Source organism: Xiphophorus hellerii, chromosome 10, assembly GCF_003331165.1.
Source record: "Xiphophorus hellerii strain 12219 chromosome 10, Xiphophorus_hellerii-4.1, whole genome shotgun sequence".
Lineage (NCBI taxonomy): Eukaryota > Metazoa > Chordata > Actinopteri > Cyprinodontiformes > Poeciliidae > Xiphophorus > Xiphophorus hellerii.
The window spans coordinates 19,890,598-19,904,458 of NC_045681.1; the positions used below are offsets into that span (position 1 = coordinate 19,890,598).

The window sequence follows — 13,861 nt, forward strand, 5'->3', positions numbered from 1 at the left end:
TTTGCATGTAGGGAAATAAAATGTCAAATTTTGGTCACATCTAACCAGAGCACCTTCATCCACATGCTTGATGTGTCCTCCATCTTGTTTGTGGAAATCGTAACTTATTCACCCATCAGATCTCTGCAACAGTTTCCAAGTTCGCATGGACCTAAAGGCTACTTCTCTGATGAACTTTAGAAGATATTTAAAGGTTGGGATTATGTTCTGTAACCTCCACCTTCTTTAGACTTTGCCATAGCTCTATTTCTTGACATATGCCGTGTTCCTTGTTCTTTATGATGCTGTTTGTTCACCAATATTCCCTAACAAACCTCTCAGGCTGACACAGAACAGCAGGATTCATAATGAAATTACATTTCACACAGATGGTTTCTACTTAGCCATGTCACAATTAGGCAATTAGTTGCGTTGGAAATTATTTAGGGATAACAGAGTTAAAAAGGCTGAACTTCTCTTTTAATTATTGCTATTCTTGTATTTGTTGACGTTTCCGGATCAAATCGGACAAAGTTCAAGGCATAAAAATAAATACAACGCAGCTTATAGCTCAGTGAGGAGGGTGTGTCAAACCACTTCCTCATTTAATGTAATTACACACTTCTGGAATTTTCCAGAAGTGTTTTTTTATTTTTTTTATTCTTATTGCTAGAGTGTCACTGAACCCACCTTGATATTGTGCAGAATCAGTGGCGAAAGACGAAAGTTCCTTGAAATTTTGCATTGAGAAACGTTTGCCTTGAACATTCAGCGGTGGTTTTCAATTTTGGCCTTGATGCACTGAGACGTTTCCCAGAATACCTGGCTTTTATGCAATAATATACGCTGTGGATATTTGAAAATAAGCTGTTTTGCACTGTGACGGTTTTTTTTAAATTTATTTATTTTTGACAAATTGTCATTTTCCAACTTAGTATTGACAGCAGCAGTGAATTAAGGCTGGTCTTTGGCAGATGCTGTTTCATACTCAATCTTGGCACCCTCACACTTCCTCAATCAACTGTTCATGGACTTATTCTGAAAAGTGTTACTGATATATAAATTATGTTGTGTTCCAGACAATTCAGTTCGATTTTGTAGTGTAGTGTAGTAATGTAGTCTAGTGTAGCCCACTAGCTCTTAAATACACAACAGAATGTATAATGTCTGACAATTGGACTTTCAGTGCTCATGCTTGATCAATACATCCAGGATAACATTTTAATACCACAGGGTGTATTTCAAAAATATATCTTGTTTAACAGCAGTGCTAAATAAATAAATATATTTTCCTCTGTCCTTGGTAAAATTATCAGTGACTGTCGTTGACAACCTACATTTTTACATTTGTTGTATAACTCCGTAGAAACTTCGACAACGTTAGCTCACCGCTTACGTCATACGTCAATTCACAACCCTTCAGAAATAATTTCAAAAATATCAAGAATATAATATGAGTACGTGTTATTAATTGTGTTTTTCGCGCGTCCTATTAAATGACAGTTTTCGACTTACGTTAAGAAAAATATTTTTTTTGTTGTTTGTCGGTACGCATATTTTTTTTTTTTTTTTTTTGCGCGTGCGTGCGTGACGTCACCTGAGCGTACAGCGGAAGAAAAGCAGGTGCAGCTGTAGCATCAGCCTCATAACAACCGTTACCAACGTACTGTGACAGCTACCGAGGCCCCCCCTTTTTTTTCCTTTGGTAAACCTCTGAATACCTTTTCAGCTGAGCTGTTTTCGCAGTGAGAGACGCTGGAGGGTCGACATCATGACTTTGAACCAGAACCACTCAGAGTCTGGTGGAGTCATCATCAACAACAGCGAGAGGTAACGTTAGCTTTTAGTCACCGTTATCCACACTCGGCCTAGTCTATCTTCTTTTTCCCCCCCACCCCGGTATCAACGCGAACAGTGCAAACTCGTGGAAACACGGCGTCGACCTCGTAAATAACGAACATCATCATGTAGTTATTCGCAGTATCTTATTAATTCCTTTAAAAAAAATTAATAAAATGAACACGTTCCCAATTTTACTTATTTTTACCCTTAAATTCTGAGCAGAACCGTAGCTCCTGTGGATTTAGAATGCTCAATAAGCTGTTTTGTTCTATTTAAACACGAAGTTTCACGTAAATACGCCACTATTTGTTGCAACGCCATGGAAAATTCGAGGCGCGTTCGACAGCTCTGGGTCGGCTCTCGTGACCAAAACATGGCCTTCAATCAAAACAGACTTCACGTGCGAACACGAAAAAAAAAAAGAGCGTGGAGCGCGAGCCTGCTTTCAGGATACGTGTAGCTCAGCGTTTAAATGCTACTTGTGCGGACTGTGGCTCTACATGAACACATATTGCGTCAATGTTTTCTCGGCTAGAAATGTATTGGACTTTCAGAATTATGGACGGAGACTAGAAAGCACGTGACGTATCAATTGGTCTTTGGTATATTTGTAATAAAAAAAAAACATGAACTAGCAGATTATTAAAAGTGCTTTTAAAAAAGATTGACCTGGCTGCTGTGCTGTTAGGCCATAACACGAAATTTCTGCCGTAACATTTGTAGAGAAAGCAGGGTTGGTATAACTTCTGCCTTATTTATAGGAGCTTCTGGAACATACAGGAATGTAGTAATTAACCCATCAGGAGAAACTGCCGTACAGTCTGTCACTAGATGGCATCAGGGCCTAATCCTATTATTTCAGGGCCATGTTTAGTAACTGGACAGCTACAGAAAAACCCAGCTGTCTCAACTTTAAAATTCCAAGTGCAGGGTTATCAAACTGAAGCTTGAGCCATCTTTAATTTGGAGGCTTGTAAACGAGCCATAAACATTTTTGACATACATTATGTACAGTGGGGTTTTTTTTTATTATTATTATTGTAAACGTATGTTTACGTGTATGTTTACGTCACTAGCGTGTTGATGTCCCATGATAACGTGGAGCTCGTCTTCTGCGATGCGGACCGTCTGCCTGAGCCGTTCAGAAAGAGCAAAAAGGGCAGCGTCTACTTGACACCGTACAGGGTGAGTGACTTTTTGCAATCACTGCCTCTTGCGACCAAAAAGCAAATACTGTCAGAATTGTCTTCTAATTAGAAATTTTAGATTGCAGTGAAATGCAAATGAATAACAAAAGTGAATATTTGCTCTTTAAAAATGCGTATTTTGCTTCAGACTAACTATTTTTATTTTTTTTTTACTGGCAGTTGTTTTACTGAAGAACAAGTTTCCTTTTCTGCAATAAACAGTATTCCTCATTAGGGATAAATCCAATGTGAACTTAGATTTTTATCACGATATTTTGTGATGAAACTAGTTATTGCTTCTTTCTTTGAAAAAAAAATTACAATAACAATACTCCTCAGTTTTGATATATATATATATATATAAACATATATACATACGTATATATATATATATATTAATCGGATTTTTATCAAGACGACAAAAAAACCCAACAAATTTATGATTTTGTTTTTTAATACCAAACGAAGCATTGAAATTCCTACTTTTGGATTTTTTTTAGCCGACCAAGGCATCAGCAAAACCATGCCTTCAATTTTTTTTTATGTATTGTACAACAATCCAATCCAGATTGTACAACTCTACATTTTTTTTTAGACTTGGAAATCAAGCAAATACCTGCCTGGTGTATCTTTATATGCAGTTTTCATATTAAATAACAGATTGCAGTCATTATTTCCAGGATAACTGGAAACGGGCTCGGAGGTGGTCACCTACTGGGAAGTGTGCTTCAAAACCTTGCTGCCGCCAGTGCATAGGTTGGTTAGCAGGTGGAAGTGTGTGCATCGGAATATAGTAGAGTTGGACAACGTCTTTGTGACCAAAAAAAAAAAAAACCACAACAAAGAAGCTCTTTATATCCAAGAAAACAACAGGGAGACATTTAAATTCTGCAGGAAGCATGAGGACAGACAATGGAGGTTATTATCGCCGATAAAACCTACTTCTGCTTTAAAACGGAGTTAGGATCAGAACATCCTGCAAGATTAACTTTTTCTAACATTCCAGAAACGACACGTGTACATATTTATTTATTTTGGTCATTTTTAACCTTTCTATGCACAAGTGAAAAAAATAAAAACACACAATGCTGCAAAAGACAAGACAAAACTAGTGCAAGAACTGGCTAAATTGTTGTTAAATTGAGAAAGGGGCAGGGATGATTGGAAAAACGATGAAGCTGTTTTTGCAAATGACTTTCGCAGACATATTTCTAACAATATTTAGTACACCAAAAAAACAGCAAAACTTAAGTCAAAGCTTGAAAGTCGAAACCTGCTGCTTCCTCCTTCCAGGTGATCTTCCTGGCTAAAGGACGCGACGCTCTGCAGTCCTTCATGATGCCGTACTACCTGATGAAGGGCTGCGAGATCAAACAGCCGGTTCTGGGCGCCAATTACATCAAGGGCACCGTGAGCGCCGAGCCCGGAGGTAAGCACGCCGCGTCTGGCAACCGTCGTTCGGCTGAGTCGGGTTCTCTACAAATCTGGATGAAATGGATGTCTTCCAGGTGGATGGGAAGGAAGCGCCACGTTCAAGCTAGTCTTCGCCGCGGGCGGAGCCATAGAGTTTGGCCAGTTCATGCTGCAGGCTGCAGCTCAGGGTCAGAAAATGAATCACTACGTCTGAACAGTTTTTTTTTTTTTAAAAAAAACCTTTTTACTCAATTATTTTTTGCGTTTTTTCTTGTTGCTGCAGCGTCTAAGGGCCAGCCACTAACTCCTAGCTTCGGCGGCTGCCCTTTCATGGCTAACGGAGGCTATGCTTTCCCTCCTCCCCCCGCTAACGGAATGTACCCTCAGGGACCGCCACCCGGCTACTCCTACCCCAACCCCCCACCTCCAGGTACCATACCATCATACCGACAGCTGTGTTATAAGAGTGTGATTCAAAAAAAGTTTCATTTTTTTCTCTCTTCTTCTTCTTCTTCTTCTGTGATCCAGGGGCATTCTACCCAAGTCCTCCAGCTTTCGATGCGTCTGCCAGCTACGTACCGCCCCCTCCTTACTCTGCCCCCCTGGGTCAGCAGCCACCACGTGACCCAGACCTGCCCTCCTCAGCAGCAGGTGAGTCTCTCAGGCGGAGAGTCTCCAAGTGGTAGCTAAAATCAGAATAAAAGCATACAAATAAACCTGATGGTTCTTATTACTCTTTAGGCACAGAGACAGTTTTGAGTAAAAGAATCGTTATTTTATTTATTTATTTTTGGCCTTCTTAGATTTTTATGACCGCACCAACAGCAACGTTTGGCTGGAGCCAAACTCAGAGCAGACAAAGAAAAACAACCAGAAGATGAAAAAAACTTTGATTTTCTGTTGTTTTTCTCACATAGATATATATATATATTTTTGTCTCAGGAACATCAAAAACTTAAAAAAAAAACTGCATTTATATTCTAGTGAGAAATCAACAAATGTCTTGAGAGGAAAGTCAAGGCCTTCGCACTCCATCGCCACAGTAAAGCACGGCGGTGGCAGCGCCATGCTGCTGTGTCGTGACGCTTTTCCTCGGCAGAGTTAGAGAAGATGGACTGAGAAAGCACCAGGCAGAGGAGAGCAGATTCACGTCTTAGGATGGCCTAGTAAAAGCCCAGTTCTACAACCGATAACAATAATTCACATGCCTCGAAAACAAACAGTTGTGTTTTCCATTCAATTTAATTCAAAGCTTGATCTACAGGAAATCTGTCCGTCACCATCTGCAATAACTCTCTGACGAATTTGAGTTGATATGAGTTAAACCGACATTTAATTGCCCTTTGGGATCAATAAAGTATTTTCGATCTTGAATTTACAAAGAAAAATCCATAATTTTATATCCGTCACAACTTTTTACTCATTTGTTATTTTATCACATAAACTCTTCCGGAACTGCTCAAATTTGTCAATAGCAACATTAACACAAAAAAAAAAATTTTCAAGAAATGTGAACATTTTCACAATAGTCAGGACATTTTGCCTTTTTAATGCAATTCCTTCATTCCAACCACTCTCTGCTAACTAATGTAAAATTTGGCAAACGTTTTCCTTTCGTTCCCATCACTGAAATGATGGGTGCAAACATGAGAAATGACTCAATTCTCATGTTTGCCCAGTTTTGTTTTTTTTAATAGTCAAAGGCATTTTTTTTCACCCCTCCAGTGGGTCTTTTGTGGGCTCTAGTGTTACTTATATGATAGTAGGCTAACAGGAAAGGGGGATAGAGAGGGGGGGAAGACATGCGGCAAACGTCGCCGGGTCTGGGAATCGAACCCGCGACGGCCGCGTCGAGGACTCAAGGCCTCCAAACGTGGGTCGCGCTAACCCCTGCGCCACCACGGCACGTCCAAAGGCATATTTAATAATGAATATCCTCTCCTGTTATCTGCCTACCGTTCCCAGCGGAGGCCAAGGCAGCAGAAGCGGCGGCGAGCGCCAGCTGTGCCACTCTGCCTCCTACGCACGTTTACCTGCCGCAGGTAAGAACCCGTATCCTAGCTCCGAAAAACGACTTCTGATCAATAATTGATATGACATGGACACTTTCTCTCTCTCATTTTTCTCAGGACAAGCCCCCACCTTACTCCCCTCCAGAGGACAAGAAGAACCAGTAGAGCCTGTGTGAACCCCGCCCTCGTTCCTCTGTCTCCTCTCATTTCATTGACTGGACATTTTCTCCTCTCGGTCTTCCTTGTCACTTTCTAACATTCCTTTTTTCCCCCCACCCTCTTCCTCGTTGTTTTCCTGTCTCCCTTCATCAGACGCACCTTTACTTCCCAGGAAGTCGCAGAGAACAAGCGCTGGCAACCAGAATGGTCGCCATCTGTTGTATAGTGTTTGTTGCTTTCCAAGTGTCCCGTTAATCCTCCCTCCCATTCCCTTTAACCTCCTGCGATCTGATGTTGAATGATGTGAAGCTCACGTAGAATTTTCTATCTAACCAAACTCTAACAATGAAGTCATTTGCTTCGCTAAAGACGGCCGGAGACAAACCGAATGCAGTCTTATTTTTCTATTATTTTTGTGTGTACCAAGATTTTCAAGAAGGTATTTTCTCGAGAACACTCAGCGTCAGAAGTACGAAGTAGCCTTTTCTTTTCTTTTTTTTTGTAAAAGCGAGCAGATTTTGTGTGTTTTGACATGCTTTGGTGGGACCAGGCGGAATAGAGAGTCAACAATCTGGGATTAGAGCAGAGGGGTGGATTCTCCCTCCAATGTAACGCGGGAGCAGACCGGTCACCTAATGATGTCACATCCTGTTTACCCCGGGTTTCACCTTTCACTCCTCTGTCTTCCTGTTTTTTTTTGTAGTTGTCTTTTTCCCCAGATAGTAACACGACCGCCTGGAGGACGGGCTCAGTTTGTGTTCAACTCCGTTCGCTCGGTCTGATCTCGAGCGCCTCGGTTCTTCCTTCCTCTGTGGTCATTTTATCTGTATCCTGTATCTGTGGCGCATCAGCGGCTGATTCTTTGCACTTTTAGAATGCTATGCATCAGGCTACGGTTCGCTCTCGTCATGGCTGGGTGTACAATAACGTTCAGCTCTTTATGTACTTCAAACTTAATTTATTGAACAGTTACTGTAGAATGGTTCAATTATGGGGGGAAAAAAAACAAACGGCATGATCTCAACAGAAGCATGTGCGCATTAGATTGAAGTTTAATAAATGGCTCTTAACTCATGAAACAGGGAGTGTTTTTTTTTTATTTCCAGTCGGGATTGTTGTCACATTTTAAATTTCTACTTTAAACACAAAAGAGACGAACTCATTCTAGATTGATGCTTCTACGTCAGGAAAAGTGCTCTTTTGGAGCGTTTTGTGCATATCCACAGCAGTTTCCCCAAAAATCCTGAGCCTCAAGTACCTCAACATGCCAAAGGTTGACAGCATAGCTCAGCAAAAGTGCTTAGTTAACAAAAAAACCCCAAAACATGGCTGGTTGTCATAAACGTGCTGAAAACATCTAGAAAGTGCCGTAGATTCCAACATCACACTGCAGGAATCAGTTTCTGCTGTCATGCTGAAGGTCCAAGAGCTCTTTTCTCAGTAGTACTTTTTAAAAAATCTGTTAACAAAAATGGATTTTATTTGCAGCAGATGAAAAAGTTATTCAACAAGTAACGTGGCACTGAATGGAGTTGTGTGGCTTAACCAATCTTTTTCCACAGTAGAATTATTCAACTTCAGTGATTTTTTAAAAACAACCAAGTCCACAGGATCGACTTTCTCTAGTCAACAAATTTTCATTAGGACCGGGATCCTGCTTTGGGGAAACATTCTAGTATTTCAAACTCCAGAGCTCCAGTTTTGACATGTTTAGGATCATTGTCCTCCTGCTTGGCTGAACATCGAAGCTTCTGGACTACAAACCTAACATCAGCACCAACTGAAACAATTCTGACAAATAAATAACCCAGCTGTCCACATGGACAACCTAAATGTCTCCTGCACAAACGTTCTATGGCCAGAGACGAAAACGGAGACGTTTGGATAAAGGTAGGTTGGTAAGCATCACATTCGTGCCCAGGATGATTGTATTCAACGTCAGAGCAGAAAGGCAAATAATAGTGTTCCTTTCAAGCTGATTAATTCAAAACAGACTCACTGAAACTCTTTGGAACACAAATTGGCAGCCGGTCTGTTCTGTACATACACTACAGCTGTATCTTGAATAACCTCACAATTGTCCCATCAATGCAAAACACCAACAGTGATAATTGTCACTGCGCTCCTCTTCATCTCGGTAAACATATTTTTAAGAAAGTTCAAATAAGAATTGTGTAAAGTGTTGGCAACCCCCTTGTTTGGAGACATTGGAGTCATTTTCTTCAGTCTTCTCTGCCTGCGTTAAAAGCTCATCATGAAGACGGGGATCAACTGGGTGCAGTGAAAGCATCATATGAGTTGATCTGGAGACACCTCGAAGTTGATTTCTTTGAAACATAAAACCGTTTAGATGAAATGGAGTGAAAGCTGTAAGGACTCAAGAGTTTGTCGCCACCAAGTGGTAAGAGGAGAGTAATACAAGGGGAGAAAAGGTTTTTTAAATAGGTAAAACGAGTTTCTCTGTGTCGAATCAGCCGGAGGCTCACGGGGAGCAGAGAGTGATGCTGACTCCCTCCCCTATCCAGCAGGCGGGGAACAGCTCCTGGGTGAAGGCCCAGTGGAAGGCGTGGAGCCTCGTCTGCCCGTCGCCGTAGTAGGTGAGCGTCCCCGCCTCGTAGTCCAGCAGCATGCCGATGCGGCTGTGATGGGAGGGGCCGACCAGCGTCTCCCGCCGGCCGTTGTGCCAGGCGCAGAGCTGGTGCTCGTCCAGCTGGAGGCTCCACGACAGTTCATTCATACCCACCATGCACCGCTTCCCCTTCTCCTTCCTGGGGATGGTTTCATAAGTTACCTGGAAAAGGGAGAGGTAAGAAAAAATGGACATGCATTAAAAACAAAAAACCCCCCAAAAAACGGGCGTTCCGTGCATCGCATGGCGCAGTAATTAGACCCATGTGATGCACCACTCTGACTACTGACGTCGATTGGCCTCGACGCTGCTGTACCGAGTTCGACCCCCGACCCCAGTTCCTTAGCCACATGCTTTACCTGGCTCTACTTTCTGTGGGATTACTGTCAAATAAATGCCACTAATGTCAAACAAAAAATCTTTAGAATAAAACAAGTGAAGAAACATATCCTTTTTTCTTTTTTTTTTGGGTGACCATAAATATATATACGACAGTTCAAACATGGATGCTAATAATTTAGCTAGCGCCCTTTAATTTGACCACATTAATTCAGTGGCAGAAGAGCCCACATTAAGAAATAACTGTTTTAACACCATGACCAGTAGCAGTTGTCCTTCTAACATAAATGTAACTTTTTATTTTTAGGAAATTGTAATTACTAATCCTTGATATCCTGTTTTGCCTGGGCATATCAGAGGTAATTTCCTGTTTGCCACTGGCCATTAAGCCACTAGATAGTTTTTTATTTTGTCACCACACAGTGGGTAGGAGTTAACAAAAATCTGAAAAACGAAAATAAAAGCAGAAAAAAAGAGCCATCTTGGGGTGATCACAAAGTCTCCATGGCAACCAGGGATGAATGTGTGGAAAAGAGCCTTATGCCCACTGTATGTATGGTACTGGATCCATGATGCCACAGACATATCTTTGTTGCAAAAACCCGTGTTCTTGTGAATAATGTTATGATGTTTGATATAAAAGCATTAAAAATGTAAACAGAAAGTGACTCATGTTTGGGTCTTTGGGCAAAATAATAAAGCAACCAACTCAAACGCAAAAATCATTTACGTGACACACAGTCATCCTCCATTCATTGCTGTCTGAGTCTTCTGACCTGAACCTTGTGTACAAAAAACCCCTAAAGCCTGTGGTTGAGCTGAAAGGAGAGTAAAAGAGGAACTTGGAAAGATTCTGGAACTACTCTAACAGATGAAATCTCTAATGACCAACAGACTGCTGTGATGTACGACAACAGAATCAGAAGTGCCTTTACCCCGAGGTAGGCCCAAGGCTTGGACACCTCCAGCTCCCAGTAGTGCTGTCCCTTTTTAAAGCCCTGGAAGCAGAGCACCTGCCAGGTATGGTCGAAGCGAGCCTCGTGAGCTGGGACCGGGCGCGGTCCAGACGTCAGGTGCTCCGCCCTCCGATTCTCATGAGACAGAGACAGGTGTTCGTTGGCCGTTCGAGGGTCAAACGTCAGAGAGCACCGATCTACGCAGACAAGGATTGAGACAAGAGTTAAGATCTGTCAAGCTAAGGTTTCAATCATGCAGTGTACAAAAAGCAGGACTCACAGGCACCGAGGCCTTCCTTCCCACCAGGGAGGCACGGAGTGGCCGGACTGGGAACCACAGCAAGTACTGGCCTCTTATCCTGAGGAGACCCTGGAGAGCCATGAGCCGATGAGAACACGGGTTAGGATAAAAGTTCTGGCCGGTCCAGTAGAAAGACGCTCTTAAAATCAAGGTTACCGTCGTTGTCCTGAAGCACCGTGGTGCACACGGCTCTCTCCAGGTCCTCAGAAACCAGCTTGGAGACTCGGGTCAGAACGTCTGTGACGCCGTTCAGCCGATCCAGAAGGCTTGGCGACACCTCTGTGGGAACGTCGCTGAAACGTGGCACTTCCACCCGCGTCGACTCCTGAGAGGAAAACACATCTGCTCCAGCCCGATCCAACGAAATACGAGATCACCGCGGTCCGCTGATGATATGGGGTACAAACCCTAATGAGGTCGGCGTCTGAGAGATCGTGCAGAGCTGCTATTTGGGCTTGGCTCACTTGGAGGATCTGCAAGCGCTGCTGGAGGCAGGCCAGCCGCGTCTGCGCCTCCGTGATGGCCTCCTGCTTCTGCTGCTCGATGAACAGCTCTGTGGCCTCCTGCTTCTCCGTCAGAATCTTGATCAGAGACGAGAACTTGGCCCTCATCCAAGACGAAGTCTGCTCTAGAGTCACCTGTTGATGGAAGAACCTCAGTTGCAGGTCTGCTTGGTGAAATATTGGACAATCTTTCACCATACACAAGCAAACAGACTGGATTCCAATTTCAAACTACGTCTGATAGGTTAGGTTAGAATAATCTCCTATAGTGCCTTGAAAAAGTATTAATACCCCTCTTTGTTCTTTTCTTTGTCGCGCTACAACCACAAACTCCACCGGATTTTATGCGACGTACCGACCAACATAGTTGTCAACATTATTTCACCAATAAAAACCTGAAACATGTCATGCGTTTGTGTTCAGACAGTGTTAAGACAACGAATGAATGAGTGGCTGCCACCTATCAGCTCTGCGTATGTATCCACCCGTTTTTCTTTGCTAAATATCGAGAACTCGTTCAGATTGAAGAGAAAACAAACCATTTTGAAGTTCCATTTCAGTCGTTCACAGTTAAAACCTATCACAGTTCATGGACTATGAAAGGTTTTCTTTCAACATTGCCCACTATTTAGCTTAGGGTTTCCTTCAGTGTACTATAAGCCTGGCGGGCCACCAGGCTTTATTTGCCCCATCACCAGGCTAAGCGTCGTTTGTTTATTTTAAATAGGGTTTTTTTTAATACACCAGTAACACCAGTGACATTCACATCAGAATTTTGAATATTTTGTGTTTATCTAACCCCAATAAAGTAAGTAGAAAAGCATACAGAGTGGGAGTACTTTTTCAAGATACATTTTCCTCTTTTTAACCATCTAGTCCCTGTGTTTATATATTTATATATATAAACTGAGGAATCACCTTAGCATGACTGATGTTCTCCACCAAATCATTTATACTCTTTTGTGTGTCCTCAAGCCGTTTCTCCACTTCCTTACTCTTTCTTTCAAGCAACAGCTGCAAGGAAAAACACAATTAGGGGAAAAGGTTTTTACCTTACTATTAAAAGTTTAGTCTGGACTAAAGTCAAACGTATCCCGACTTGTTTTATACCTCTTGACTTTCCTTCTCTGCCTCCAGCATGACTTTGTCGTGATTGGCACATTCAGTGATGCCACATTCGCAGCACACGGGCATTTTGTCCTGCCTGCAGTAATAAACCAGGGGCTTCTTGTGGCGATCGCAGAGCAGCAAAGTCCTCGCCCCATCCCCTGACCTCAGCAGAGGCTCCCTGCAGGATGGGCCGGTGCTGTTGGCAGACTCGGCCAGCACCGACAGCGACACGTTTCGCTTCAGAACCGGTCTGGACGCGAACTCCTGATTGCAGAAGGGGCAATGGGGGCTTTTGTTGGACTTGCTGCTGGTGTCCCAGTGTGTGCTGATGCAGTCTTTGCAGAAGGTGTGGCCGCAGGGGATGGTCACGGGGTAGCTGAAACGCTCCAGGCATATGGCGCAGTTGAGATATGAATTCTGAGAGTCCATATTTGCAGGGAAACAACAAACATCTAGAAGAAAGAAAACACAGAGAAAGGTTGTCACGGTGATGTGTTACAAGACTTTAAAAAAAACCCCGGCTAATTCTGAATGAAATTCTTTTTTTATTATTTTCTGCATTGAACTGTGACACAAAGCAACAGCAAAGAAATAAAAGTCACAGCGATATACTACGCTATATCCAGGTGGAGCCCAGAGTCAACAGCCTGACCTGAACTCAGTAGAGAGCACAGCTAGCGCTAGCTCCCGTTAGCATTACGTTTGGCTCCTTTTGTTTTAGCCACGACTCTACGTGACAAACACTCAGTCAAAAATATTAAGAGAAATAAGCAATTTAATTCCAAATTAAACAGCACGCATTCTCTGACTACTGAGTTGTAACACAAATGCAACAACATGACATGTCTTACCACTACAATAGCTTTTTTTTCATGCAGGGTACGGGAGAAGCTTCGCTGATGACGCAAACACGCAAAACGACACCTTCACTGGCTACTGGGAAATAATAAACACAACTCTAAACGGGACAAATGAAGGTGGGTGATGCGGACTGTGTTGAGAGATTCCCACCTCTTACTAAATTAGGACTTATATTTAGACCGCTTATTGAAATTAACACTAGCATTTATGCGCTTTCATATAGTAAGAAGCTTAACCGTTAAGACAATAGATTGAGAAATTCCTTAAGTGTAAAATCAATTCGACTATCTTTTGGTCATTTTGAACTCGAAAACTTATATTATCCTATTTAAAAGAAAGAGGGCTGCGTAGTGTTTTATTGCACAACCCAGAATGCTACAATAGCTAGTCATTAAAACAGAAAAGATAATATTTTTACATTTTATTACATAATTTTATTTTCCCTGTAATATCTTTTTGTATTTTTATTTCATTTTTTAAGGTATTAATCCTTGTTTGGGTTATATTACGAGAACACCTGTTGACGAATATTACTTATCAACGGGAAAACGCGATTGAAGTAGATTTCTG

At 42.2% G+C, this 13,861-nt stretch overlaps 2 protein-coding genes across 2 annotated transcripts; one reads left to right on the forward strand and one right to left on the reverse strand.

Moving 5' to 3' along the window:
* The first annotated feature begins 1,577 nt into the window (after positions 1-1,577).
* wbp2 (WW domain binding protein 2) lies at positions 1,578-7,671 on the forward strand. The gene is made up of 8 exons (XM_032573824.1): positions 1,578-1,809; positions 2,898-3,006; positions 4,302-4,437; positions 4,517-4,609; positions 4,705-4,851; positions 4,950-5,072; positions 6,387-6,463; positions 6,551-7,671. The coding sequence occupies exons 1-8, from the start codon at positions 1,751-1,753 to the stop codon at positions 6,596-6,598; spliced, it is 792 nt and encodes a 263-aa protein (XP_032429715.1). The 5' UTR covers positions 1,578-1,750; the 3' UTR covers positions 6,599-7,671.
* Positions 7,670-13,361, reverse strand: trim65 (tripartite motif containing 65). The gene is made up of 8 exons (XM_032573819.1): positions 13,282-13,361; positions 12,431-12,882; positions 12,239-12,334; positions 11,225-11,455; positions 10,974-11,142; positions 10,797-10,886; positions 10,496-10,713; positions 7,670-9,383 (listed from the first exon to the last, which is right to left on the reverse strand). The coding sequence occupies exons 2-8, from the start codon at positions 12,857-12,859 to the stop codon at positions 9,075-9,077; spliced, it is 1,542 nt and encodes a 513-aa protein (XP_032429710.1). The 5' UTR covers positions 12,860-12,882; positions 13,282-13,361; the 3' UTR covers positions 7,670-9,074.
* Between the last annotated feature and the right edge of the window lie 500 nt (positions 13,362-13,861).